Source organism: Pongo pygmaeus, chromosome 19 (genome assembly GCF_028885625.2).
Source record: "Pongo pygmaeus isolate AG05252 chromosome 19, NHGRI_mPonPyg2-v2.0_pri, whole genome shotgun sequence".
In the NCBI taxonomy this organism is placed as follows: Eukaryota; Metazoa; Chordata; class Mammalia; order Primates; family Hominidae; genus Pongo; species Pongo pygmaeus.
In genome coordinates this window covers 45,684,935-45,709,766 of record NC_072392.2, presented here as the reverse complement: position 1 = coordinate 45,709,766, position 24,832 = coordinate 45,684,935, and the positions used below count along the sequence as shown (strand labels likewise).

At 42.1% G+C, this 24,832-nt stretch overlaps 1 protein-coding gene across 9 annotated transcripts in view; it reads left to right on the top strand.

The window, feature by feature from the left end:
* Positions 1 to 24,832, top strand: part of SSH2 (slingshot protein phosphatase 2) — a 301,846-nt gene that overhangs the window by 257,552 nt on the left and 19,462 nt on the right. For 8 of the 9 annotated variants that reach the window (XM_054458185.2, XM_054458181.2, XM_054458183.2 and 5 more), the window contains 5 exons: positions 2,776 to 2,869; positions 3,004 to 3,132; positions 14,349 to 14,395; positions 19,160 to 19,306; positions 21,637 to 21,837. In XM_054458185.2, the coding sequence (XP_054314160.1) occupies positions 2,776 to 2,869; positions 3,004 to 3,132; positions 14,349 to 14,395; positions 19,160 to 19,306; positions 21,637 to 21,837 (618 nt within the window). Of the gene's footprint in view, positions 1 to 361; positions 2,064 to 2,775; positions 2,870 to 3,003; positions 3,133 to 14,348; positions 14,396 to 19,159; positions 19,307 to 21,636; positions 21,838 to 24,832 lie in introns of those variants that run through there. The other variant, XM_054458187.2, reaches the window with a different exon arrangement.

Sequence of the window (24,832 nt, the reverse complement as noted above, 5' to 3'; positions counted from 1 at the left end):
ACAGGTATTATTGCTCTACTCTTTTTTTCTTTTTTTTTGAGATGGAGTCTCACTGTTGTTGGCCCAGGCTGGAGTGCAATGGCACTATCTCGGCTCACTGCAACCTCCGCCTCCCGGGCTCCAGCAATTCTCCTGCCTCAGCCTCCCAAATAGCTAAGATTACAGGCGCCCACCACCATGCCCGGCCAATTTTTGTATTTTTAGTGGAGACGGGGTTTCACCATGTTGGCTAGGCTGGTCTCGAACTCTTAACCTCAGATGATCCACCTGCCTCAGCCTCCCGAAGTGCTGGGATTACAGGTGTGAGCCACTGCACCTGGCCTGCTCTACTCATTTTACAGAAAAGGAAACAGAGGCTCAGGGAAGAGAAGGAACTTGTTAGAAGTCACTCCACCAATAGCAGGGCTGGGATTAAAACCTAGGTCTTTCTACTCCCCAAACACTCTGCCTCAAACACCTATGAGGGATTGAGGGAAAAATTGCTTAGGAACTAGGGAATCTGACCCATGAACATAGGTACTAAAATTTGTTTTTGTCTTTTTGTTTTTCCTTGAGACAGAGTCTTGCTCCGTTACCCAGGCTGGAGTGCAGTGGTGTAATCAGGGCTCACTGCAGCCTCCACCTCTGGGGCTCAAGCAGTCCTCCCACCTCAGCCTCCCAAGTAGCTGTGGGACTACAGCTGTGTGTTACTATGCCTGGCTAATTTTTTATTTTTATTTTTTGTAGATACGGGGTTTCGCCAATTGCCTGGGCTAGTCTCAAACTCTTAAGATCAAGCAGTCCACCCACCTCGGCTTCCCAAAGTGCTGGGATTACATGCATTAACCACTGCGCCTGGCCCAATATTTATTTTTAATGGAAGACTGAAATTATACATTTATTTTCTACCATTAGCTATGTCTAGGACAAATAAAGCATGGATAAGAATTTTAATCCTAGTTAAGACAGGAATACCTTGGCTGGTTGAAGAGAAACAGCTCAGGTATTAGCTGTATTCTGTAGGGTTCATGAGAAATTAGGAGTCCAAGTGGTGGGAAGCCCCAAGGTTGTGGGGTTAGAGCATCCATCTTTGGAGATTACCAAAGCTATTTTTGCAACCAGCGATAAGGCTGTAGGCAGCAAGGGCAGGCAGGATGCCTGAAAGCTTAGTCCATTTTCATCTCCAAATAAGGAGGTGCAGAGCCAGATACCTTTCTTGAGTAGGGAGTTGGGGAGGAGATGAAACAAAGTACTCTCTGTCAACCTCATTCAAATTCTGCATAATCTGAAATAATGCTTTAGAGGAGGAGTATCCAGTTACATTGAACCACTACCTTTCTAATAATTGGAGAGTCAGCTACCTAGTTTGATTTCATATTAAAGTTCCAAGGGTGATTTTATTTTTAAGAGAGTCAGAAGACTAAAGGAAGTGACATAATCCTTCAGGTAGAGCATTAGGCTAGGCTGAGCTTTCTAATTCTCCTGCCCCAGCATGGTTATCAGCATGTCATTTAGCTTTTCAGTTGTTTCCTCTACCTATAAAACAAGGGTAAGTGTTTCACAGAGATATTGTGAGAGTTGTCATTAAAAGGAAAGCATTCTGGATGGAAGGGCTCTTAAGTCAGCAGTCCCCAGCCTTTTTGGCACCAGAGACCAGTTTCCACAGACGGAGCAGTGGAGTGGGGATGGTTTCATGATGAAACTGTTTCACCTCAGATCATCAGGCATTAGTTAGCTTCTCATAAGGAGCACGCAACCTTGATCCCTCGCATGTGCAGTTCACAATAGGGTTTGTGCTCCTATGAGAATCTAATGCTGCCACTGATCTGACAGGAGGCGGAGTTCAGGCAGTAATGCTTGCCTGCTGCTCACCTGTTCTGCTGCCCGGCTTCTAACAGGCCACTGACCGGTACCCACTGGGGACCCATGCTCTAAGTTGTTGATCTCTAGAACCGATTTTGGGAGAGGATTTGCCTTATTGAAGAAGACAGGATCATTTTTCTTTCTTTCCCATTTTCTAGAACCACAACATTGACTTATCGGCATAAGGTGGCATTTTAAACCACAGAAGACTTAGTTCCATGGTAGGTCATAGTACTGATCTAGCCATCTGGGTATTCTAGCTCAGTAAGTAATATCCAGGAATACTTACAGAAAAAAGTATGGGTATGGTCCTCCATTAAAGTATTACAATCGGCCAGGCGCAGTGGCTCACGCCTGTAATCCCAGCACTTTGGGAGGCCAAGACGGGCGGATCACGAGGTCAGGAGATCGAGACCATCCTGGCTAACACGGTGAAACCCTGTCTCTACTAAAAATACAAAAAATTAGCCGGGCATGGTGGCGGCCGCCTGTAGTCCAGCAACTCATGAGGCTGAGGCAGGAGAATGGCGTGAACCCAGGAAGTGGAGCTTGCAGTGAGCCGAGGTTGCGCCACTGCACTCCAGCCTGGGGGACAGAGCAAAACTCCATCTCAAAAAACAAAAACAAAAAAAGTATTACAATCAGTATACCCAAATTGTCTTTGCTCCCTCATGGTCTATATACATGAGTGTATATAGGGCTTTAGACACATATAAACTCTTCAAAGTAATAATTTCTAACATGTTTAAATTCTGTACATTCTGAAAATCAATAAACTTTTTAAAAATACAATTTTATTTTGCCGTGCTTCCACAATATGAATTTGAGGGTAATAAAGGCAAGGCTTGCTAAATTGGAAACCTAATCAAATGGTACATTCATTAACTTAATCAAATTCCTGCTTAAGAATAATCATTATTTCTCTCTTCTCAGACCTACTGAACGTGAACGAACAGAAAGGCTAATTAAAACCAAATTAAGGGAGATCATGATGCAGAAGGATTTGGAGAATATTACATCCAAAGAGGTAAGAGACCTTGAGTCCTTGTTTGTTCCAAGGCTAGCAGTGGGATAACAGTAGGTGTGGGGCTGGAAATAGTGCATGGTTGAAAGTACAGAGGGACTTTAAGAGATGAGTCCAATATATCATCTTTGTTTCAGATAAGAACAGAGTTGGAAATGCAAATGGTGTGCAACTTGCGGGAATTCAAGGAATTTATAGACAATGAAATGATAGTGATCCTTGGTCAAATGGATAGCCCTACACAGATATTTGAGCATGTGTTCTTGGTAAGTTTTAAGGCCACTTTAAGTGGTGTGCTAAAGCTAGCCCATATGGACTCATGGGCAAGGGTAATTGTTAAATTTTATTATACATAAATAAAATGTAACTTACTTTAAAGACAAAAGTGATAAGTACTCAAACCTCATCACTTCCTAATTATTTTATTACTTTTTTTGTGTGTGCGTGTGTGTGTGACAGAGTCTCGCTCTGTCGCCCAGGCTGTAGTGCAGTGGCACGATCTCGTCTCACTACAATCTCTGCCTCCCGGGTTCAAGTGATTCTCCTGCCTCAGCCTCCCGAGTAGCTGGGACTACAGGTGTATACCACCACACTCAGCTAATTTTTGTATTTTTAGTAGAGACGGGGTTTTGCCATCTTGGTCACGTTGGTCTTGAACTCCTGACCTCAGGTGATCTGCCCGCCTTGGCCTCTCAAAGTGCTGGGATTATAAGCATGAGCCACCATGCCTGGCCCTCATTTTTAATTTTATTTTTATTTTTATTTTGAAACAGGGTCTCGCTTTGTTGCCCAGCCTGGAATGTAGTGGCACAATCTCAGCTCAGTGCAGCCTCAACCTCGCAGGCTGAAGTGATTCTCCCTTCTCAGCCTCCTGAGTAGCTGGGACCACAAGTGTGTGCCACCACCCCCCAGCTAATTTTTGTATTTTTTGTGGAGATGGGGTTTTACCATGTTTCCCGGCTGGTCTCGAACTCCTGAGCTCAAGCGATCCACCCACCTAGTCCTTCCCAAAGTGCTGGGATTACAGGCATGAGCCATCGCACCTGGCCCCAAATAGGATGATCCTCTAAGGTCACTCTCAAATCTGCCAAATGTGTCTAAGGTCTGATATATCTGAGCAGAGCTGGTGGGAGCTACTATATAACTGAGAGACAAGAGACTACTGGACTTTCAAACATATGAAACCTTGTAGCTACACTTTGAGTCCCTACTTTTATGATTACCAAAAAATTGGTGACTAAAAATTGTTCTTCATGGTTCCTGAACATTTAGTGACCTTTTGTAATTAGCCCAAGGAGACCTCTCTGACAGGTAGATTTTGAAAGCTTCTAAAGTCTATTTTTCTCTCAAATGTTAGAGTTTTAGTTCTTGTCTGTACATGTAGAGGGAACAAAGTTAACAAGAATAATTAAAATCAATGGAGAATGCCAAAACCTCATTTTGTGTCCACTTCCCACACACTTTCACCAAAAATGCTTACAAGGAAATAAATCAGTTGGTTTGAATTTCACTTCCTTTCTCTTCTTGAGGACGTTTATGAACTGTGAAATGATTAGAAGCTGGGAAACAGAAGAGAAGGAGAATAAATGCTCAGGAACTGACTAAACTGGATCCACCTCACTCTGAATATTCAAGAGTTTATTTCATGAGGCACTCAGACTATGCCTTTGAAGGCTTGTGCCCTGAAATAACTTGTTGACGCTCTAGGATATATGTGTCTAGAGTGATTCATAGTGGTATATTAGCTATGAAATTACTCATGAAAAGCTGTGAGCTGGGAGGGGGACTTCTTTTCCATTACTTTAACTGACCAGTATGTGTTGGCATTTCTGATTGTAGATCATACCTCAAAACTGTCATTGGCTTTTCCATTTGCAAGACACCTGGCTTTGTTGTCTCTTATGTATACTTCCACAAGGATTCAGATATATCCTGCTCTTGTATTATTGGAAAGAATCTTTGTGTTATCTATAGAAAACTTGTGAGTCACTCATTCTATGGGGCCCTCCCAACTGTTTCCCCGAGACTAATTTTTATGAAGGACAAATATCTGTAGTCAAAAGGAGCTCATGTGACCGAAGCTGCAAACTTGGGAGTCAGGTTTCCCATTGAGCTTGACTTTGAACATGTAAAATAATGTAGACATGATAAATATCAAATATAGTCAATTTCTGACTGATCAACCTGTTTTATTTCATGCATGCTTCCCTGTGTCTCTGGTGCCACCCACTCAAGAACTACTCCTCAAATGGTATATTTTAGGCCATGCAAGCAAATTTTAATAGTATTGTAAGCAGAAAAAGCAATCTAATTTCCCCAAAATTACTTTTCCCTAATCAACTACAAATGCATTTGAGCATTTGTGCCAGTAGATTAATAGCATGATTTCATTCTTGTCAGGTATAATCTTCTGTCTTGAGTTTTTTTCTTATTAAAAAAAATAATTCTGGCCAGGTGTGGTGGCTCACACCTATAATCCCAGCACTTGGGGTGGCCAAAGCAGGAGAATCACCTGAGCCTGGGAGTTTGAGGCTGCAGTGAGCCATGATCATGCCACTGCACTCCACCCTGAGCAAGAAAGAGAGACCCTGTCTAAAAATAATGATAATCCATGTTCATTTTAAAAAATTTTAGAAGACAACAGATTATCATATTTATTTAATCATCAAGACTGATAATCACCATCATCTTTTGTTATATAATATTGCCTTCCAATCTTTTTTTTTTGAGACAGAACCTCGCTCTGTCGCCCAGGCCGGAATGCAATGGCATGATCTCAGCTCACTGCAACCTCCGCCTCCCAGGTTCACACGGTTCACCTGCCTCAGCCTCCTGAGTAGCTGGGATTACAGGCACACACTACCACACCTGGCTAACTTTTTGTGTTTTCAGTAGAGACGGGATTTCATTATGTCGGCCAGACTGGCCTTGAACTCCTGATCCTCCCACCTCGGCCTCCCAAAGTCCCAGGATTACAGGCATGAGCCATCGCGCCCAGCCCCAGTCTTTTTTACTTTTATTTATAGATGTACATATATATTTTTGTGTATATACACACAGATATGATACATCGTCTTTATTTTTTTAAAGAGCAGTGTTAGGTTCACAGCAAAATTGAGCAAAAGGTATAGAGATTTCCCATATACAACTTATCCCAACACATGCATAGTTTCCCCCATTGTCAACATCCTCCACCAGAGTGGAGTGTAACAAATGAGTGTAACATTTGTTACAGCTCATTAGTCTACACTGGCACGTCATTGTAAACTAAAGCCCATAGTTTACAATAGGTTTCACTCTTGGTGTTGTACATTATATGGATTTGGACAAATTTATTACATGTGTTCACTGTTAGAGTATCACATAGAGTTTTTTACTTTTTAAATACACATCTATGTACTTTTTTTGCACATCAGCATTGTGTATATACGTACATATTTTTGAACAAAGGAAAATCTCTTCAGCTTCAGGTATAATTCTGTATTCTAGAAAATGGACATTTTCTTTCTATTGTGAATATTTATTTGGGGGAAAAAAACTTCAAAATTGAGGAACTCTGTAATTTAACTCCTTCTTAACAAAGTAAATGCATGAACAGGCTGTCTAAACATCTTATTATACTTGTTCCTTGGTGGCTTCCTCTCTTTGTTTACACTGCCATATCCTATGTCCAAATCCCTATCTCTTCTCCATTGAGTCTTTGCCCTGCTGGCTTTCCTAGCAGTTGACACAAAAAAAGAAGCATTCTAGCTGCAAGTGGTGGTGTTGATTTTCTGCAGAGTCATCTCATCTTGTGCATAGCTGCCATGCCTGGAGCTCAACCAGATTGAGTAAAGAGAGACAACAGGATTTCTCCTTCCCTTTGGAAGAAGGCTCAGCTCTGCAGCGTACTGCACAGAGATCTGTTTATTAGGGAAAGTATCCAGCTGGTATGGAGTGGGAAAGTGTAGATTATAGCTTAAATAAAAGCTGCATTGAGAAGAGAGAATTGATTGGTGGGAAGCCAGGGTGTTTCTAGAAAAAGAGATTCTACACCCTTACAAGCATATCACTTCTCTGAGCTGGAAGCCTTTGCCCAACTAAGTTTCAGTATCAACAGCTCTCCTGGAGGCTGTCTGATTTGGCTGAGAAAAAGCTAGATGTTGATAGAGACCCTTTGCAGAAAAGCAGGCAAACAAGTATATTGGACACATAACCAGTAATTTTGCTCATGAATTTAAAAAATAGAACTTTTACTGCTGATTATCTTTTTCAAGATTTGACATTGTAAGATTTGACATCTTTTGGGAAAGTGTTTCCTTTTCATAGAAAAAATCAGCCTAGGGAGAGCATCAGGAAAAAATAGCTAATGGATACTAGGCTTAATACCTGGGTGATGAAATAATCTGTACAACAAACCCCCATGACACAAGTTTACCTATGTAACAAACCTGCATATGTACCCCTGAACTTAAAAGTTAAAAAAAACCATCCTCAAATTGGTTACTTTTAATGTAGATGAAGAGAAACAGAGGGTGTGTAAATAGGTGAGACAGTAATAGAAAGGATTATTTTATCACATTCATGATTTTTGTCCCTGAATAGGAGGTGTGGCATAAACTTCTCTTAGAAGGAAAAGTTAATAAACAGCTTATGTCTGGTTGCCACAGTAATGTGACTTACAGTTTTGAGGCTATAGGGATGATATGATAAAATATGGACAGAGATACCAGTCCTTGGATATTATGTCAAGTTATATTTATCTTAGCAGAACTCCCACAGTACAGTCCTTATTTGCTATAAATGTGCTGTCATCTTCTATTTTCCTTGGACAGTTGGACTCCAGCAAGGCTATTTCCTGAGGATAGCATGAAAAGAAATCAGTTACTTGGGTCTTTGGGCCAGCATACAGTGCAAGGGAACCAGAGTAAAAGATGGAAATGAACTTACTTTAGAATGTATTATAGTCCAAAGGTTTCATTTTACACTTCAGTAAAATTAGAATATGTTTTGCATAATTACATAGAACATAATGGAAACCCCGGTAGAATGATGTCACCATAAGCCTGTGAAGCATGGGGGGGGTGAAAATTGGGTCTGTGAAGGGCCCCAGAAGTCTAATATACATGGCATTTGTATTGAGGACAGAAAAGTAATTATACCAAGTGGTCCCCAGGTCTTTCAAATTGAACCTGAAACAGCCCTAACTGTAGCCCAAGTCACTTTGTATGGGCTTCAGTGAGTCAGTAACCAGTGCCTTTAATTCATTTGCCAATGGATAGGTATCACTTCAGATTGTCAGGATGAAATCTCTCTGGACAGGTAGATGAAAACTAGGGACTTTATCCATCACGTCAATGTTATTTTCATCTAACTGGACAGAGTTCCACGAAGGATTTAGATTTCTAAATTAAGAAGTGAGGTGGTCACATTTCGCTGGCTCCAGTTTAACTTCTCAGCCCCTATTGTTTGGCATCTGTCTCCTTGAAGTCCTTTGTAGTTCTTGGCTATTTCTTTGGTGCAGAAGCTTGTTTTCTAAGGTTGAACAGAGCCTTCAGAGCCTCCCATATTTTTTTAAAACAAGCCAGCAGGGCCCTTGCCTGTACATCACTTACTGACCTTTTCCTAAGTGGAACTTCAGCACAGTGTCCTTGAGCTTTCCCAGTTCAACGGCCAGATTACAGATCACCTGTAATATGATAGTACTTACACAACACTTAACAATTTTCACAGTGCTTCATTTACTGGTCACATTTGATCTTCCAGTTAACAAACATTTGTCGATCCTCTTTATTGTGTGAGGCGTGAGACTAGGTATTTGTACAGTCTGATCTAATTCTAGAAGGAGAGCATGATGAGCCATATCAGATAGATACTCAGAGAAGGCCAATGGATTAAGGATACAGTGGTGATAAGACAATTAGGAGAGGTCATTAGTAACATCAGCAAGAGTGATGAGGGCAGAGGCCCAAGTGCTATGGATGAGATACGTGGGAAATGAGGAAATAGAGAAAATGAGTATTTGCTTTTCTTTTTTTTTTTGAGACGGAGTTTCACTCTTTTTGCCCAGGCTGGAGTGCAGTGGTGCTATCTCGGCTCACTGAAACCTCTGCCTCTCAGGTTCAAGTGATTCTCATACCTCAGCCTCCCAAGTAGCTGGGATTACAGGCACGCACCACCACACCAGGCTAATTTTTGTATTTTTAGTAAAGACGGGGTTTCACCATGTTGGCCAGGCTGGTCTCAAACTCCTGACCTCAGGTGATCTGCCTACCTCAGCCTCCCAAAGTGCTAGGACTATGGGCGTGAGCCACCATGCCCATCCAGAAAGTGAGTATTTGACTTTATTTCTATGAAGCCATGAAGAAAAGGGAGAAAGGACAGAGTACAGGAGGATTTATGACAGAGAGAGGAGTTTTCCATTTTAATACGGGAAAAACTTTGCATGTATAATTTGAGGGAAACGTACCCATTAAATATATACTACTGGGGTGGGAAGGGTGTTTTCATTTTACAGATAAAGACAAGAGAGGTTGGCCAGGCACAGTGGCTCATGCCTGTAATCCCAACACTTTGGGAGGCTGAAGCAGGCAGATCACAAGGTCAAGAGATGGACACCATCCTAGCCAACATGGTGAAACTCTGTCTCTACTAAAAATACAAAAATTAGCTGAGTGTGGTGGCACACACCTGTAGCCCCAGCTAGTTGGGAGGCTGAGGCAGGAGAATCGCTTGAACCTGGGAGGCAGAGGTTGCAGTGAGCCGAGATTGCACCACTGCACTCCAGCCTGGCGACAGAGCGAGACTGCATCTCAACAAAAAAAAAAAAAAAAAAAGAAAGGTTAGGCAGTTGGCCCTAATGTCCCCACCCACAGTAGGAAGGGCAGTCAGAACTTGAACCTAAGTCTTCTAATGCTAAATTCCATTAATGCCTCTAATTCTGAAAGGGTAGACTCTTATTATAAAATGTCTGCCCTGGCCAGACATTTGGGATTACCTGCGTGGTGGCTCACGCCTGTAATCCCAGCACTTTGGGAGGCCCAGGCGGGCAGATCACGAGGTCAGGAGATTGAGACCATCCTAGCCAACATGGTGAAACTAAAAATACAAAAATTAGCTGGGTATGATGGTGCGTGCCTGTAATCCCAGCTATTCGGGAGGCTGAGGCAGAAGAATCGCTTGAACCCAGGAGGTGGAGATTGCAGTGAGCCAAGATCACGCCACTGCACTCCACCTTGGCGACAGAGCGAGACTCTGTCTCGAAATATATATATAAAATAAAATGTCTGGCCAGGCGCGGGGGCTCACGCCTGTAATCCCAGCACTTTGGGAGGCCGAGGCAGGCAGATCACGAGGTCAGGAGATCTAGACCATCCTGGCTAACACGGTGAAACCCCATCTCTACTAAAAATACAAAAAAACAAAATTAGCCGGGCGTGGTGGCGTGCGCCTGTAGTCCCAGCTACTCGAGAAGCTGAGGCAGGAGAATGGCATGAACCCGGGAGGTGGAGCTTGCAGTGAGCCGAGATGGTGCCACTGCACTCCAGCCTAGGCGACAGAGCAAGACTCGTCTCAAAAAAAAAATAAAATAAAATGTCTGCCTTTTTAGAAGATATGAACAGATAGCTCAGAGATAGAAAATAGATCTTAAACAATGAAAAGTTGCTCACTTTTACTTCTAAGAGAAATGCAAATTGAAACTACACTGAGACACCTATCAGACTGGCAAAACTTCAAGAGCTTAACCACAGTTTATTGGAAAGGCTGTGGGGAAAGTGGTGCTCTCATGCATTGCTGGTGGGACCACAGAATTGTTTCAGCCTCTACGGAGGGAAATTTAGCAGTGTTTAACAGAACTGTATCCTGCCTTTGACCTAGCAAACCTGCTTCCACAAATAAGAAATATCGTTCATAGGAGACTAGTTGAATAAACTATTATATCAGTACTCATGAAGTACTGTGCAGATGTAGGAAAGAATAAGATCTCTGTGAACTGTTACATTTAGTGGTTTTGAGGATATATAAAATGAAATATATGTAAAATGAAAGCAATTAATAAAAAATTATGTGTAGCATATTACTGTTGTGTAAGAATTGGTAATATGAGTAAGAAGTAGCAATAAGCATATGTTTGCTTATATTTTTTCAAAATAGAATAGTCAGAAATTAATGAAAATGTCACCAATAGGAATTAAAGAGATAGGAGTGAGAGTGAGACTTCTAAGTTTACTTTTTTTTTTTTGGAGACGGAGTTTCGCTCTTGTTGCCCAGGCTGGAGTACAATGGCACAATCTCAGCTCACTGCAACCTCCACCTCCCAGGTTCAAGTGATTCTCCTGCCTCAGCCTCCCAAGTAGCTTTGATTACAGGCATGTGCCACCACACCCGGCTAATTTTGTATTTTTAGTAGAGACGGGGTTTCTCCATGGTGGTCAGGCTGGTCTCTAACTCCCAACCTCAGATGATCCACCCACCTCGGCCTCCAGAGTGTTGGGATTACAGACGTGAACCACTGCACCCAGCCTCTAAGTTTACTTTTTAATAAGCTTTTGACTTTTAATCACATAAAAGTTTTGTATGCCCAAAATATTAAATGGCAAATAATAGAAAAAGCACTCTAAAATTGAATACAAGCCAGGTATGGTGGCATGCACTTGTAGTCCCAGGTACTCAGGAGGCTGAGGCAGGAAGATCACTTGAGGCCAGAAGTTCAAGGCTATAGCGCACAGTGATGGTACCTGTGAATAGCCACTGAGCTCCAGCCTGGGCATCATAACGAGACCCGCCTCTTAAAAAAAAAAAAAAATACAGCTGGGCACAATGGCTCATGCCTGTCTGTAATCCCAGCACTTTGGGATGCCGAGGTGGGTGGATCACGAGGTCATGAATTCGAGACCAGCCTGACCAACATGGAGAAACCCCATCTCTACTAAAAATACAAAAGCTAGCTGGGTGTGGTGGCGCGCACCTGTAATCCCAGCTACTCAGGAGGCTGAGGAAGGAGAATCAGTTGAACCCAGGAGGCAGAGGTTGCGGTGAGCCGAGATTGTGCCATTGCACTCCAGCCTGGGCAACAGAGTGAGACTCCATCTCAAAAAAAAAAAAAAAAAATACAGATTGTGGGGAATTCTCCAAGATAACAGATGTGGAGTCTACAAAAATGTCAATATGACAATATTATGAAAGACACCCTCCCACACTCCCAAAGAAAGCAGAAGATGTACTGTTCTAGATTAAAGCTAGGCTGGGTGTGGTGGTTCACTCCTGCAATCCCAACATTTTGGGAGGCCAAGGTGGGGAGGATCACTTGAGGCCAAGAGTTTGAGACCAGCCTGGGCAACATAGTGAGACCCCATCTCTAAGAAACAAAAGTAAAAAAATTAGCAAGGCATGGTGCTGCCCACCTGTAGTCTCAGCTACTCGGGAGGCTGAGGCAGGAGGATGGTTTGAGCCCAGGAGTTCAAGGCTGCAGTGTGCCACTGCACTCCAGCCTAGGCAACAGAGCAAAACAAAACAAAACAAAAACAAAAACAAAGTAGCCAGGCACAGTGGCTCACACTTGTAATCCCAGCACTTTGGGAGGCCGAGGCAGGCGGATCACCTGAGGTCAGGAGTTTGAGACAAGCCTGACCAACGTGGTAAAATCTCGTCTTTACTAAATACAAAAAATTAGCTGAGCATGGTGGCAGACACCTGTAATCCCAGCTACTCGGGTGGCTGAGGCAGAAGAATCGCTTGAACCCCGGAGGAGGAGGTTGCAGTGAGCCGATATTGTGCCATTGCACTCCAGCCTGGGCAACAAGAGTGAAACTCCCATCTCAAAAAGAAAAAAGGAAGTAGGCTGGGCGCAGTGCCTCATGCCTGTAATGCCCGCACTTTGGGAGGCCGAGGCAGGCGGATCACTTGAGGTCAGGAGTTCAAGACCAGCCTGGGCAACATGGTGAAACCCCGTCTCTACTAAAAATACAAAAATTAGCTGGGCATGGTGATGCGTGCCTATAATCCCAGCTACTCGGGAGGCTGAGGCAGGAGAATTGCTTGAACCCCAGAGGTGGAGGTTACAGTGAATCAAGATCACACCACTGCCCTGTAGCCTGGGTGACTCCGTCTCAAAAAAAAAAAAAAAAATGTAGCTAGAGGATAGAGACATGACAACTAAATGTGAAGAATTATCCTTGATTGAATAAATATAAAGGACATTTTGGGGACATTTGTAGAAATTCAAATATGTATAGTGTATTAGGTTATTGTATTAATGTTACATTTCTTTGGTATGATCATGATGTTATGTAAGAAAATGTTCTTAGATGATACATGCTCAAGTATTGAAATAAAGTGTCATGGTGCACAAAATGCTCTCAGATGGTTCAGGGGGAAAAAGTATGATATGTACTGAAAGAAAAGGGAAAGAAAGAAAGCAAATATGGCAAAATATTAATAATTGTGTCCTCCAGATCATCGGCAGAACCTCCTCCCCCAAAGTTTGCCATTTATCCATATCTTAAAATTTTACATATAATGCTTCCCTCATTTGTTTGACAGAAGCTGCTATTTCACTGTCTTCTCTTGCCACCCACAAGTTCTGTCCTTTAACTCCTTAGATGCAACTTAATGCACTAAAAAGAGTGTGAGCAGCCCTGCGCGGTGGCTCACACCTGTAATCCCAGCACTTTGGGAGGCTGAGGCGGGTGGATCATGAGGTCAGGAGTTTGAGACCAGCATGACCAACATGGTGAAACCCTGCCTCTCCTAAAAAATACAAAAATTAGTTGGGCATGGTGGCACGCACCTGTAATCCCAGCTACTCAGGAGGCTGAGGCAGGAGAATTGCTGGAACCCGGCAGGCAGAGGTTGCAGTGAGCCGAGATCACGCCATTGCATTCCAGCCTGGGCGACAGAGAGAGACGCTGTGTCAGAAAAAAAAGAGTGTGAGCTTTGGAATAAGGTGTAGTTCAATGCATAATAATGCTGCTTTTGTATCTATAAAAATTCAGCAAATGTTTATTGAGCACCTGCCAGGTGCCAGGCACTGTGCAAGGTGCGTGGGTTTCCATAGGGAAGAAAAGAGCTAGTTCCTGACCTCTAGGAGCTTATATTAAAGGTAGTTAGAAAGTAAGCACATAAATAAATATTTAGGTGCAAATTGTGGTACATGCTGTTGAGGAAAATAGGAGATTACTATGAGCAAGAATAACCGAAGACATCTAATTTAGATTAGATGATGGTTAAAGACACCTCTCCTGCTCTATGATCATGGGCAAAAATTATTTTAATTCTATGAGTTGGTTTTTGTATCTGTGAAAATGAAGATGAAAATAACATTCTTACTCTATCATTTGTGAAAACTAAGTGTGATAACATATGAAGTGGCTGGCAACTTAAAGGGCACTGGTAGATGTTATTAGTCTTCTTTTTGAAAGTTCTTCTCTTTCCCTCACTCCTTTTCAAGTATTGTTTGGTTGGTTTGCTAATACTCCTTAACCTTGTCTTTTTGGCTCCATAGGGCTCAGAATGGAATGCCTCCAACTTAGAGGACTTACAGAACCGAGGGTAAGCACACAAAGCAATAGCTGGCACCCCTGTGTGACAGAAGTCCCTGTTTTATCTTTTCATTTTCCCATCAAAGAGGTATCAGTGGGTAACTTTAATCTTAAGAGTTGCATCTGACTGATTCTAATCAGATGTAATCTAAGAAAAATAAAAATAGCTGGGCCGGGCGCGGTGGCTCACGCCTATAATCCCAGCACTTTGGGAGGCCGAGGCGGGCAGATCACGAGGTCAGGAGATCGAGACCATTCTGGCTAACATGGTGAAACCCCGTCTCTACTAAAAATACAAAAATTAGCCAGGTGTGGTGGCGGGCGCCTGTAGTCCCAGCTACTCAGGAGGCTGAGGCAGGAGAATGGCGTGAACCTGGGAGGTAGAGCTTGCAGTGAGCCAAGATCGTGCCACTGCACTCCAGCCTGGGTGACAGAGCGAGACGCTGTCTCAAAAAAAAAAAAGAAAAAGAAAAACAGCTATTCTCCCTCTGTTTCGTCCCCCCACCTCCCAAGAAATATCAGCTGCTTTAATTGACGGGCTTTGAAGAACAAATTTGCAAACCATTGGTGATGTTTAAAATCAAATTTTTGTTTTTATGCAAGAATACATAGAATTGCATATGTTGGATTCACAGAGCTGTTCATTCAGTATTCATTGAGCATCTTCTGTGGGACAAAGTGCTAGGTGCTGGGGATCCACAGATAAATTAAGACTCAGTCCCTATTCTGTGTAGTAAGCTGCTTAAAGACTCTGTAGGTTATGGATGTGAACTGGACAAGCTTCTGAAATTGAAGAGGACCTATCTTATATTAAGAAAACTGTCCCTAAGCAGCATGGTTATTAAGTTTGATTGTAACAATAGAGACTACAGTGAGCATTCAGCAAGTAAAAAGCTGCCATTTTTCCCTTAGCTGATGCCTACTAAGTTTCTTATTGAAGTTCATTCACTTTAGAAGGTCAGATAATCCCAATAAGAAAAGAGAAAATCAGGTCTGAAATTTGCCATGCTAACTCATTGTGGAAAGAGATAAGACCAGCTGAGACTCAGAGGTAGTTGATGGTTGCTGGCTGCCTGTTTTCTCAGCCATAAGCCTCCTGGTTATCTTTACCATTAGTGGATAAATACTCCCTACTTTTTCCCCACATGAAAAGTATTTCATAATTGGCAAAATGAACTTGGAACAGGACTTAAGCTAAATGATTATGTAAAGAATTGCGGGGGGTGGGGAGGGGAATCTGGTTGCTTAATTTAAAATTTGAAGTTAAATAAAACTTGGAAAACTTAGTAAGAAAGTCTGGAGTTCTTCAAGGCAGAGACTGTATCTTAGTCTTGCTTATAGCTTACTGTCTACCTAGCTCAGAGCTGTATCACAAGAGGGTGCTCAGTAAATGTGAATGAATGATAGATATGTTCACACATATTTGAACACTGTGACTTGGCTGATGGCAGATAAGGAGAGAAAATCAATTAGCAAACTGTGTTGGGAATTCAGAGACCTCAGTTCTAATCCTGTATCTGCCATTTGCCTTATTTGGAAATGCCCCTGAAGCATAAGGACCCCATAATTCAACAAGATTAATAACATTGCATCTGCTTTTTATACAGGAGTCTCCTTAAGATTTCTTTAGGAGTGGGACAATGTTTTTTACAAGCTTCTCAAGTCATCAAGCTTTAAAAATTCTGTAATTCTGGCCAGGCGTAATAGCACACACCCATAATCTCAGCACTTTGGGAGGCTGAGGCAGGTGGATCACTTGAGGTCAGGAGTTCGAGACCAGCCTGGCTAACATGGTGAAACCCTGTCTCTACTAAAACTACAAAAAATTAGCTAGGTGTGGTGGCAGGCGCCTGTAATCCCAGCTACTCGGGAGGCTGAGGCAGGAGAATTGCTTGAACCCGGGAGATGGCGGTTGCAGTGAGCTGAGATCATGCCACTGCACTGCAGCCTGGGCAACAGAGTGAGACTCTTGTTGAGGGAAAAAAAAATCTGTACTTCTGGGAAACCTAGATACAGTGTTTAATATTAAGTCTGAGATGTGGTATAGCAGTGTTTGCCAAAAGCACTGGAACCATGTCATATATACATATGAATTTAGAATATAACCCTAGCTGGAGATGAGACCCATCATATCATTTGCTTCTTAGAAGACTAAATTATAAAATGCAACTAACTATATCTAGTTGTCTTTAAAAACAGTATGGTCAAATTCCCAGATAGCTACTTAGATCTTGTTTCTTAAATTCAGTGATTGTTAAATTTTAATATGTGAAGAATTACAGTTCAGGGATCTGTACACAAAACCACATGTACTGCTGCCTATAGATGACTTAATGGGATTTTCAAGGGTAATTTTGACATTAAGGCCATTTCCATCCAATCTACTGACTTCAGAACCTTACCCAAAGTAAAATGTTACTCTGTATAGAGTCATTTGGTGCTAAGATGGGAAAAAAGTTTCAAGGAGTTTCAGTTCCAATTGGCAGTGACTGCCTACAGCTTTGTAATGAAAAGGATTGGGAAGCTGTGTCCTGCCTCTAGAAAGATAGTGCCATAATTTATTATGAGATATGGGATTAGAGGTGGGAGATTGTTCATTTTTATTTTAAATAAAATAAGGAGGCCAGGCAAGGTGGTTCACACCTGTAATCCCAGCACTTTGGGAGGCGGAAGCAGGCAGACCACAAGGTCAGGAGTTTGAGACCAGCCTGGCCAACACGGTGAAACCCCATCTCTACTAAAAATACAAAAATTAGGTGGGAGTGGTGGTGCACACCTGTAATCCCAGCTACTCGGGAGGCTGAGGCAGGAGAATTGCTTGAACAGGGGAGGTGGAGGTTGCAGAGAGCCAAGATCGTGCCATTGCACTCCAGGTCTGGGCAACAGAGCAAGCCTCCATCTTGGGGAAAATAAATAAATAAATAATAAAATAAAATAAGGAAAGTGTGTTGCCTGTCTTTTTTTCTTTTTCCTTTTTTTCCTGTCACCCAGGCTGGAGTGTTGCCTTTTTTTCTAAAAGTTTTATTGAAATATAATTTACATACCATACGATTCACCCATTTTAAATGTATAATTTGTTGGTTTTTAGTATATTCACAGAGCTGTGCAACCATCACCACAATCCATTTAGAACATTTTTTCAACTCGGAAAGCCTGTACCCTTCAGGAGTCACCTCCATTTTTCTTCTTACCCCTGCCCCAACAATCCCTAGAAATCACTAATGTTCATCAACTAACGAAGAGCCACTCTTCGGCTATTTTGAATAATGCTGCTGTGACCATTTGTATACAAGTTTTTGGGTGGACTTATATTTTTATTTCTCTTGGATTTATTCTTTGGAAAGGAATTGCTGGGTCCTGTGGTGATTTTGTGTTTACCCTTGGGGAAACTGCTGTACTGTTTTCCATAGCAATTGCACCTTTTTTTTTTGTTTTTGAGACTGAGTTTCACTCTTGTTGCTCAGACTGGAGTGCAATGGTGCAATCTCGGCTCGTTGCAACCTCCGCCTCCCGGGTTCAAGCAATTCTTCTGCCTCAGCTTCCCAAGCAGCTGGAATTACAGGCACGTGCCACCACGCCCAGCTGATTTTGTATTTTTAGTAGAGACGGGGTTTCACCATCTTGACCAGGCTGGTCTCAAACTCCTCACCTCTGGTGATCCACCCACCTTGGCCTCCCAAAGTGCTGGGATTACAGGCGTGAGCCACTGCGCCTGGCCAAGCTCGCTTTTTAAATTAAATTTAAAAAAAAAAATTGTAGTAATGGGCTTTGATGCCAAGTTAAAACAGATTCAATTCGTGTCTGAGAAAATTTTTGGCCGCTTGACCTTAACCACAGATTTGGTTAGCTATGGCTGCTTTCTTTTTCTGTATTCATTTCATTGATTTAAGAGTTTGGGTTTATAGAACTTCACATTTGTGCTGAGAAGGAAGCAATGTCTCAGAAAGAATTGAGTGAGTCCATGTTACATTGTTGGAGTAAACTTAGACAACCAGCTATGTCTAAATCACAGCATTAAGATAACATTTGGTAAATGGAATTCAAGCATTTATTGAGATTGTGCAGTGAGAAAGATAATAGAAGACTGTTTTGATAGAGAAACTCTCTTCTGCAAGCATCTTAGTGTAGAAGAATCTTCAGATACATCGATGCCATAGCAGCCAGTAATGCAGTCAGATGAGTTTAAGGGAGTTTTAAGTCCAGCTTTTCTCTGACCCTTCCAGTTCTGTCCTCATTTGCCTTTCATGTAGTTTAGAGAGAGTAATTGCACAAAGACTAACAATCTGGCATTTAGAAAAATAGGAAGAAATCGTTATTCATTCTCTCTTTTTTCCCTTGGGGTACATGTCAGTAGTCTGATTTTATACAGATGACTTTCAGAGAATAAATTGTATTGCTGACAATTTTAGTAACTGAGAAAGTGTCTGATTATGGACTCAAGTTGATTCTTTGGAGTAAAATATGAGGCATATTTTCAGAATACTATCAAGGATGAGATTGTGTAACTACATAAACTGAAAATGGAATTTAGATGTTGAACATGGTGGATAACTTTTTGCTTAATAAGTCCCTGGTGCCCAGGTATGCCCAGGAACCCTGTTGTATGATTTCGGTAATAAATAAATGTAACCTCTTAGTTTTTTAGCTATCTTCATTATTTTTGTATTTAATTTCAGTCTATGGAATAAACAAGTTTTAAGTAAGAAAAAACAGTGCTGGGAATTGGATTTAGCCTGAGTAGTAGAGCACATATTCTCCGTTGGTTTCCTTGCAGGGTACGGTATATCTTGAATGTCACTCGAGAGATAGATAACTTCTTCCCAGGAGTCTTTGAGTATCATAACATTCGGGTATATGATGAAGAGGCAACGGATCTCCTGGCTTACTGGAATGACACTTACAAATTCATCTCTAAAGCAAAGTGAGTAATAGTCCTGCACAATGTTGTGACCTCTGTTCCTCTTGCCCCACACATGGCTGGGGCCTGAGGGCTATAGACAACTTACTGATGGTACTCAGGAAAAAGGAACTAAGGAAAGGAGGAGACTGAAATCTTTTTAATCCTAGGCAAAAGACTGGTGACTCACTTTAAGTAAAGTAAACCCCTAGGAGAAAGTAACCTCATGTTGGCTATTTCCATTGAGCACAGAATTAAAGAAAATAGACTTAGACTGCAGCAAAAGATACAGAAATGAGAAAAGGAAGAAATTCTGAATGAAATTAAGTTGCCAGTGGGGAGATTTAAAAGTTATATCGCAGAAATTATTTCAGATAGATAGAATACTGGTCCTCCCCGCTGAAGATAAGGAGACAAACTTTGGAAATCTTTTCGTACTCTCTTACTTTATTTTTATGATACTCTAAATGATGAAATTTTTCTGTGGCCCTTCTGTTGATGTCTTCCTTAAATTAATTGGCTCTTCTAGTGAAAGTATTTTGTATTAACTTAGTGTTTGGTATTAATGTCAACACTGCTTTTTTTTTTTTTAAGTCCTTGGGGATTTCCTTGCCAATCCTATTTATTCCTTTACTAGAGAGAACCATAAACAAGCTTGTTTGCTACATCTTCCTTCAGGTAGGACTATGTTCAAACCATCCCTGGCAGATGAGAAGTGCTTTTGTATTTAAACTCCTTCAAAAATAATTTCACACTTCTCTTAAGGACCTTCATGGTCAGGAAGTTCTTCCTCTTAGTTTCCCTAAATCCTCCTACTCTAGCTTTGAGCCTATTCCTTTATTCTCAGCAAGTACCTAAAAGAGTGTTTTATATTTTTGAATTCTGTTAATAAATTATTCCCAGTAATAATACCATTCATGGCATGCTTACTGTTCTCTCATGTAGTATTTTCTAAGATCCAGAGGGGCAGATCTTGTCAACATTCAGAGAGGTCAAATAAGTGGTAAAGATAGGACTTGAACAAAGATCTTGCTGAGGCGAGAGGATCACTCAAGCCCAGGAGTTCAAGATTAGCCCGAGCAAGACTCCTATCTCTACAAAAAAAAAATTTTTTTTTAATTAGCCGGGCACAGTGGTGCATGTCTGTGATACCAGCTTCTTGGAAGGCTGAGGGAGGTGGGAGGATCGCTTGAGCCCATGAGGTTGAGGCTGCAGTGAGCTGTGGTTGCACCACTGCACTTGAGCCTGGGTTTAGGGGAAAAAAAACAAAAAAAAAAGCTCGTCTCATTTCAGAATAGGGTACTGGAATAGTCTGGTTCTATAAGGAAAAGGTACTAGAAGGCTAGACCCCAGTCCCAGTGAAAAGAAAGGCTAATTTTACTTAGGATTAGGGAGAGATGTACGGGGCACCCAGGCACAACTGAGGGCACTAACTCTCAGGCTTTTGCAAGCATAAATCAGCACCTAAGAGTGTGTATCTCTTTAAATGCTCCTATGTCTCATCCTAATCAGGACCCTGAATTTTTTTTTTTTTTTTTTTTTTTTTTTTTTGAGCCAGAGTCTTGCTCTGTTGCCCAGGCTAGAGTGAAGTGGTGCCATCTCGGCTCACTGCAACCTCCGCCTCCCAGGTTTAAGCAATTCTCCTGCCTCTGCCTCCCGAGTAACTGGGATTACAGGCACACACCACCACGCCTGGCTAATTTTTTTGTATTTTTAGTAGAGACAGGGTTTCATCATCTTGTCCAGGTTTGTCTTGAACTCCTGACCTCATGATCCACCTGCCTCAGCCTCCCAAAGTGCTGGGATTACAGGCATGAGCCACTGCACCCAGTCTGCCCAACTAATTTTTGTATTTTTAGTAGAGACGGGGTTTCCATGTTGGCCAGGCTGGTCTCGAACCCCCAACCTCAAGTGATCCACCTGCCTCAGCCTCCCAAAGTCCTGGGATTACAGGTGGGAACCACCACACCCAGCCCCATATTGCATTTTAATTGTGTGTTTCTCCCACTGAATCCTACCCTTTAGGATAAAAGCTGTATGTTACTTACCTTTGCATCCCAGCACTTTGCACATTGCCTTACATATATTGTAAATGCCTGGTAAATGTTTGCTGAGTGGATTAAAGAAGCATAATATTAACATTGAATATTGTTTAAGAATACACTAGAGCTGCCTCACCTACTCTGCCCTACCCACACATTTGATTATAAATGTATACGAGTGTACCAAAGTGGAGGGATTGCATAGCAAGAAAATGGAAGGGCAGGACAGGACACTTGGAAAAATCTAAAACCCAACTGTTAAAACCCACTATTGTATTTTCCTCTATTCTTTACCTCAATCCCCCAAACAAGGAAACATGGATCTAAATGCCTTGTGCACTGCAAAATGGGGGTGAGTCGCTCAGCCTCCACCGTGATTGCCTATGCAATGAAGGAATATGGCTGGAATCTGGACCGAGCCTATGACTATGTGAAAGAAAGACGCACAGTGACCAAGCCCAACCCCAGCTTCATGAGACAACTGGAAGAGTATCAGGGGATCTTGCTGGCAAGGTGAGTCAAGTGGCTTTCTCCGATTCTCCCTCCTTTTAAGTTCCCTAAAGCAAGATGAAGTGTCCTTCTCTGTAGCTATTTCTCAAGCTGATTTGGATGTGATGTTTTTTCAAAAAAGACTTATTTCTCTATCAATCCAGTTTTCAAAACTTAAGTGTAAGCATTTAAGATTTGCATGGGCTGGCCGGGCATAGTGGCTCACGCCTGTAATCCCAGCACTTTGGGAGGCTGAGGCAAGCGGATCATTTGAGGTCAGGAGTTCAAGACCAGCCTGGCCAACATGGTGAAACCCCGTCTCTACTTAAAATACAAAAATTAGCTGGGCATGATGGTGGGCCCCTGTAATCCCAGCTACTTGGGAGGCTGAGGCAGGACAATCGCTTGAACCTGGGAGGCAGAGGTTGCAGTGAGCTGAAATCGTACCACGCACTCCAGCCTGGGTAACAGAGTGAAACAACATCTCAAAAAAAAAAAAAAAAAGAAAGATTTCCCTGGACACACTGCCAATGGGATAGCCCTGCCCCATAAGGAGCAGTACCAAAAAAATTTTTTAAAGAAAAAAAAGAGTAGTATGGAAGATTAAGCATTTAATCTTTCAGGTTGATATAATTAAACTAAAGGATGGAAGTACTAAATATTAATACCACTTTCCAACATCTTATAAGACTAGGTTCAGCTGCCTTGTTAAAAAAAAAAAAAAAAATGGATACCAATGACTCCCAAGATAATGTAAGGCTTAGCTGAAATTCTTGGACATTTTTTGGCCTATTCATTCATTCATATTTTATTTGTATTTTTTATGTTTTTTGAGACAGGGTCTCACTCTGTCACCCAGGCTGGAGTGCAGTGGCACAGTCTCAGCTCGCTGCAACCTTTGGCCGACTCTTTTTTTTTTTTTGAGATGGAGTCTCGATCTGTCACCCAGGCTGGAGTGCAGTGGCGCGATCTCGGCTCACTGCAAGCTCCGCCTCCCAGGTTCACGCCATTCTCCTGCCTCAGCCTCCCGAGTAGCTGGGACTACAGGCGCCCACCACCACGCCCGGCTAATTTTTTGTATTTTTAGTAGAGATGGGGTTTCACTGTGGTCTCGATCTCCTGACCTTGTGATCCACTCACCTCGGTCTCCCAAAGTGCTGGGATTACAGGCGTGAGCCACCACGCCTGGCCTGGCCGACTCTTTAAAAAAAAAAAAATAAGTACCATCTGCTAATTTGGGTATTTCTTTACCTCAGTGCTTGGTTTCACTGAGCCTTCTCCAGTAATTTTGATGATGTGACAAATCAGCAGAATAGGAATGTGTATAATTCCATTGAGGTATGAAAGCACTTCCTAGAAACAATTATTTCTCATTTAAAAAATATTTTGGCTGGGCATGGTGGCTCACACCTATAATCCCAGCACTTTGGGAGGCTGAGGCGGGCGGATCACAAGGTCAGGAGTTTGAGACCAGCCTGGCCAATATGGTGAAACCCCATCTCTATTAAAACTACAAAAATTAGCCGGGCATGGTGGCGGGCACCTGTAGTCCCAGCTACTCGGGAGGCTAAGGCAGGATAATCGCTTGAACCCGGGAGATGGAGGTTGCAGTGAGCTGAGATCGTGCCACCGCACTCCAGCCTAGGCGACAGAGTGAGACTCTGTCTCAAAAAAAAATTTAATCCAATTATATATGCTTTTCAAAAATGCAGAAAATTGCAAAAGGAAAAAATAGTTATGAGCTCAGTACACACAGACAGCAGTTGACATTACCTGTTTCTCAAGGTTTTACTCTATCACATATTTTGGTGGCTATTTTTGCCACAAAAACTGTTCTGTAGTCTACCTCTCCACTCAGTACCAGGTCTTGAATGTCTTCCTGTATCGGTAAGAACCAGCTGTTTTCAATAATAATTTGGTAATTGGTTATAAAATGAGTAATTAATTGCACTACATTATTATCCCTTTGGTGGTTAAAGCCACCTTCAGCAGCTCTTGGGAACAAGCATCAGATATTAAGTGATTTAAGGATCAGTTTCCTGAGATGCTACATGCTGAAATTCTGTGGATTTCTAGATTCTGCTTTGTTTTTTCCATGTAGGTATATTCTAGATGGTTTTGTTAGGGTGAAGGCACAGCTGTCTAGAAGCAGTTGGGGCTGGTGCCAGTGTTTGACTCCAGTGAGTCTTATGATTTGGTCTTGACTCTTGAATCTGGATTGTGTTTCCCCTGAAAAAAATGTTACATAGCCTTCCAGCCTATCCTGGTAGAGGGATCACCCTCCCACCCCCGAAGTATTGTGAAAATGTGGTCACAGCATAGCATTATGGTTTCCACGAAAAAACCCCTCCCATTTACTCAACATTTGGCATGATTTTATCTGAACCATTCTCTTAGGAGGCTGGGAGGATACTGAAGCGTCCTGTGTTTAAAATAATTTGTAGGTCTTTGGGGCCAGATTTTGATGGCATTTTTAGATTACATCAGAAGATAGGATGTAGCAGTTCTTTTTGGCACAAGAAAGAGGCATCTGAGCATTCAGCAAGAAATAAATATATATTCCCAGACACACATGACAGATGTTGGGCAGTGTCCTCACGTGACCCACTGGCAGGAAGGATGCTATGTGTCCTGCCAATTTTAGTATTTATTCTGGAATCCCAGGCTTCTGCAAGCTGTTGGGTTGGGTTTTTTTAATGTGTGTGGTTTTCCTTAGTTGTTGAAGGAATTTCAGAAAAATCTTAGATGAGGATAAGAAGGGCAGTATAAACCCAAAATCACCTTTTCTTCCCTTTCCCTTCCTTTTTTTGCTCCATCTCAGCTTCCTAGGCTTGATTCATGGAGGGAGGGACAAGCCCTGGGGAGAGAAAAACACAGAATTTGAGTCAGTAGATCTGGTTTCCATTGCTGGTTCACCCTCTTGCTGCAACCCTGAGAAGTTACTTCACATTTCTTATCCTTACCTGACCCCATCTATAAAATGAAAATCAAGAGATCCATCTCACAGGGTTATTGTGAA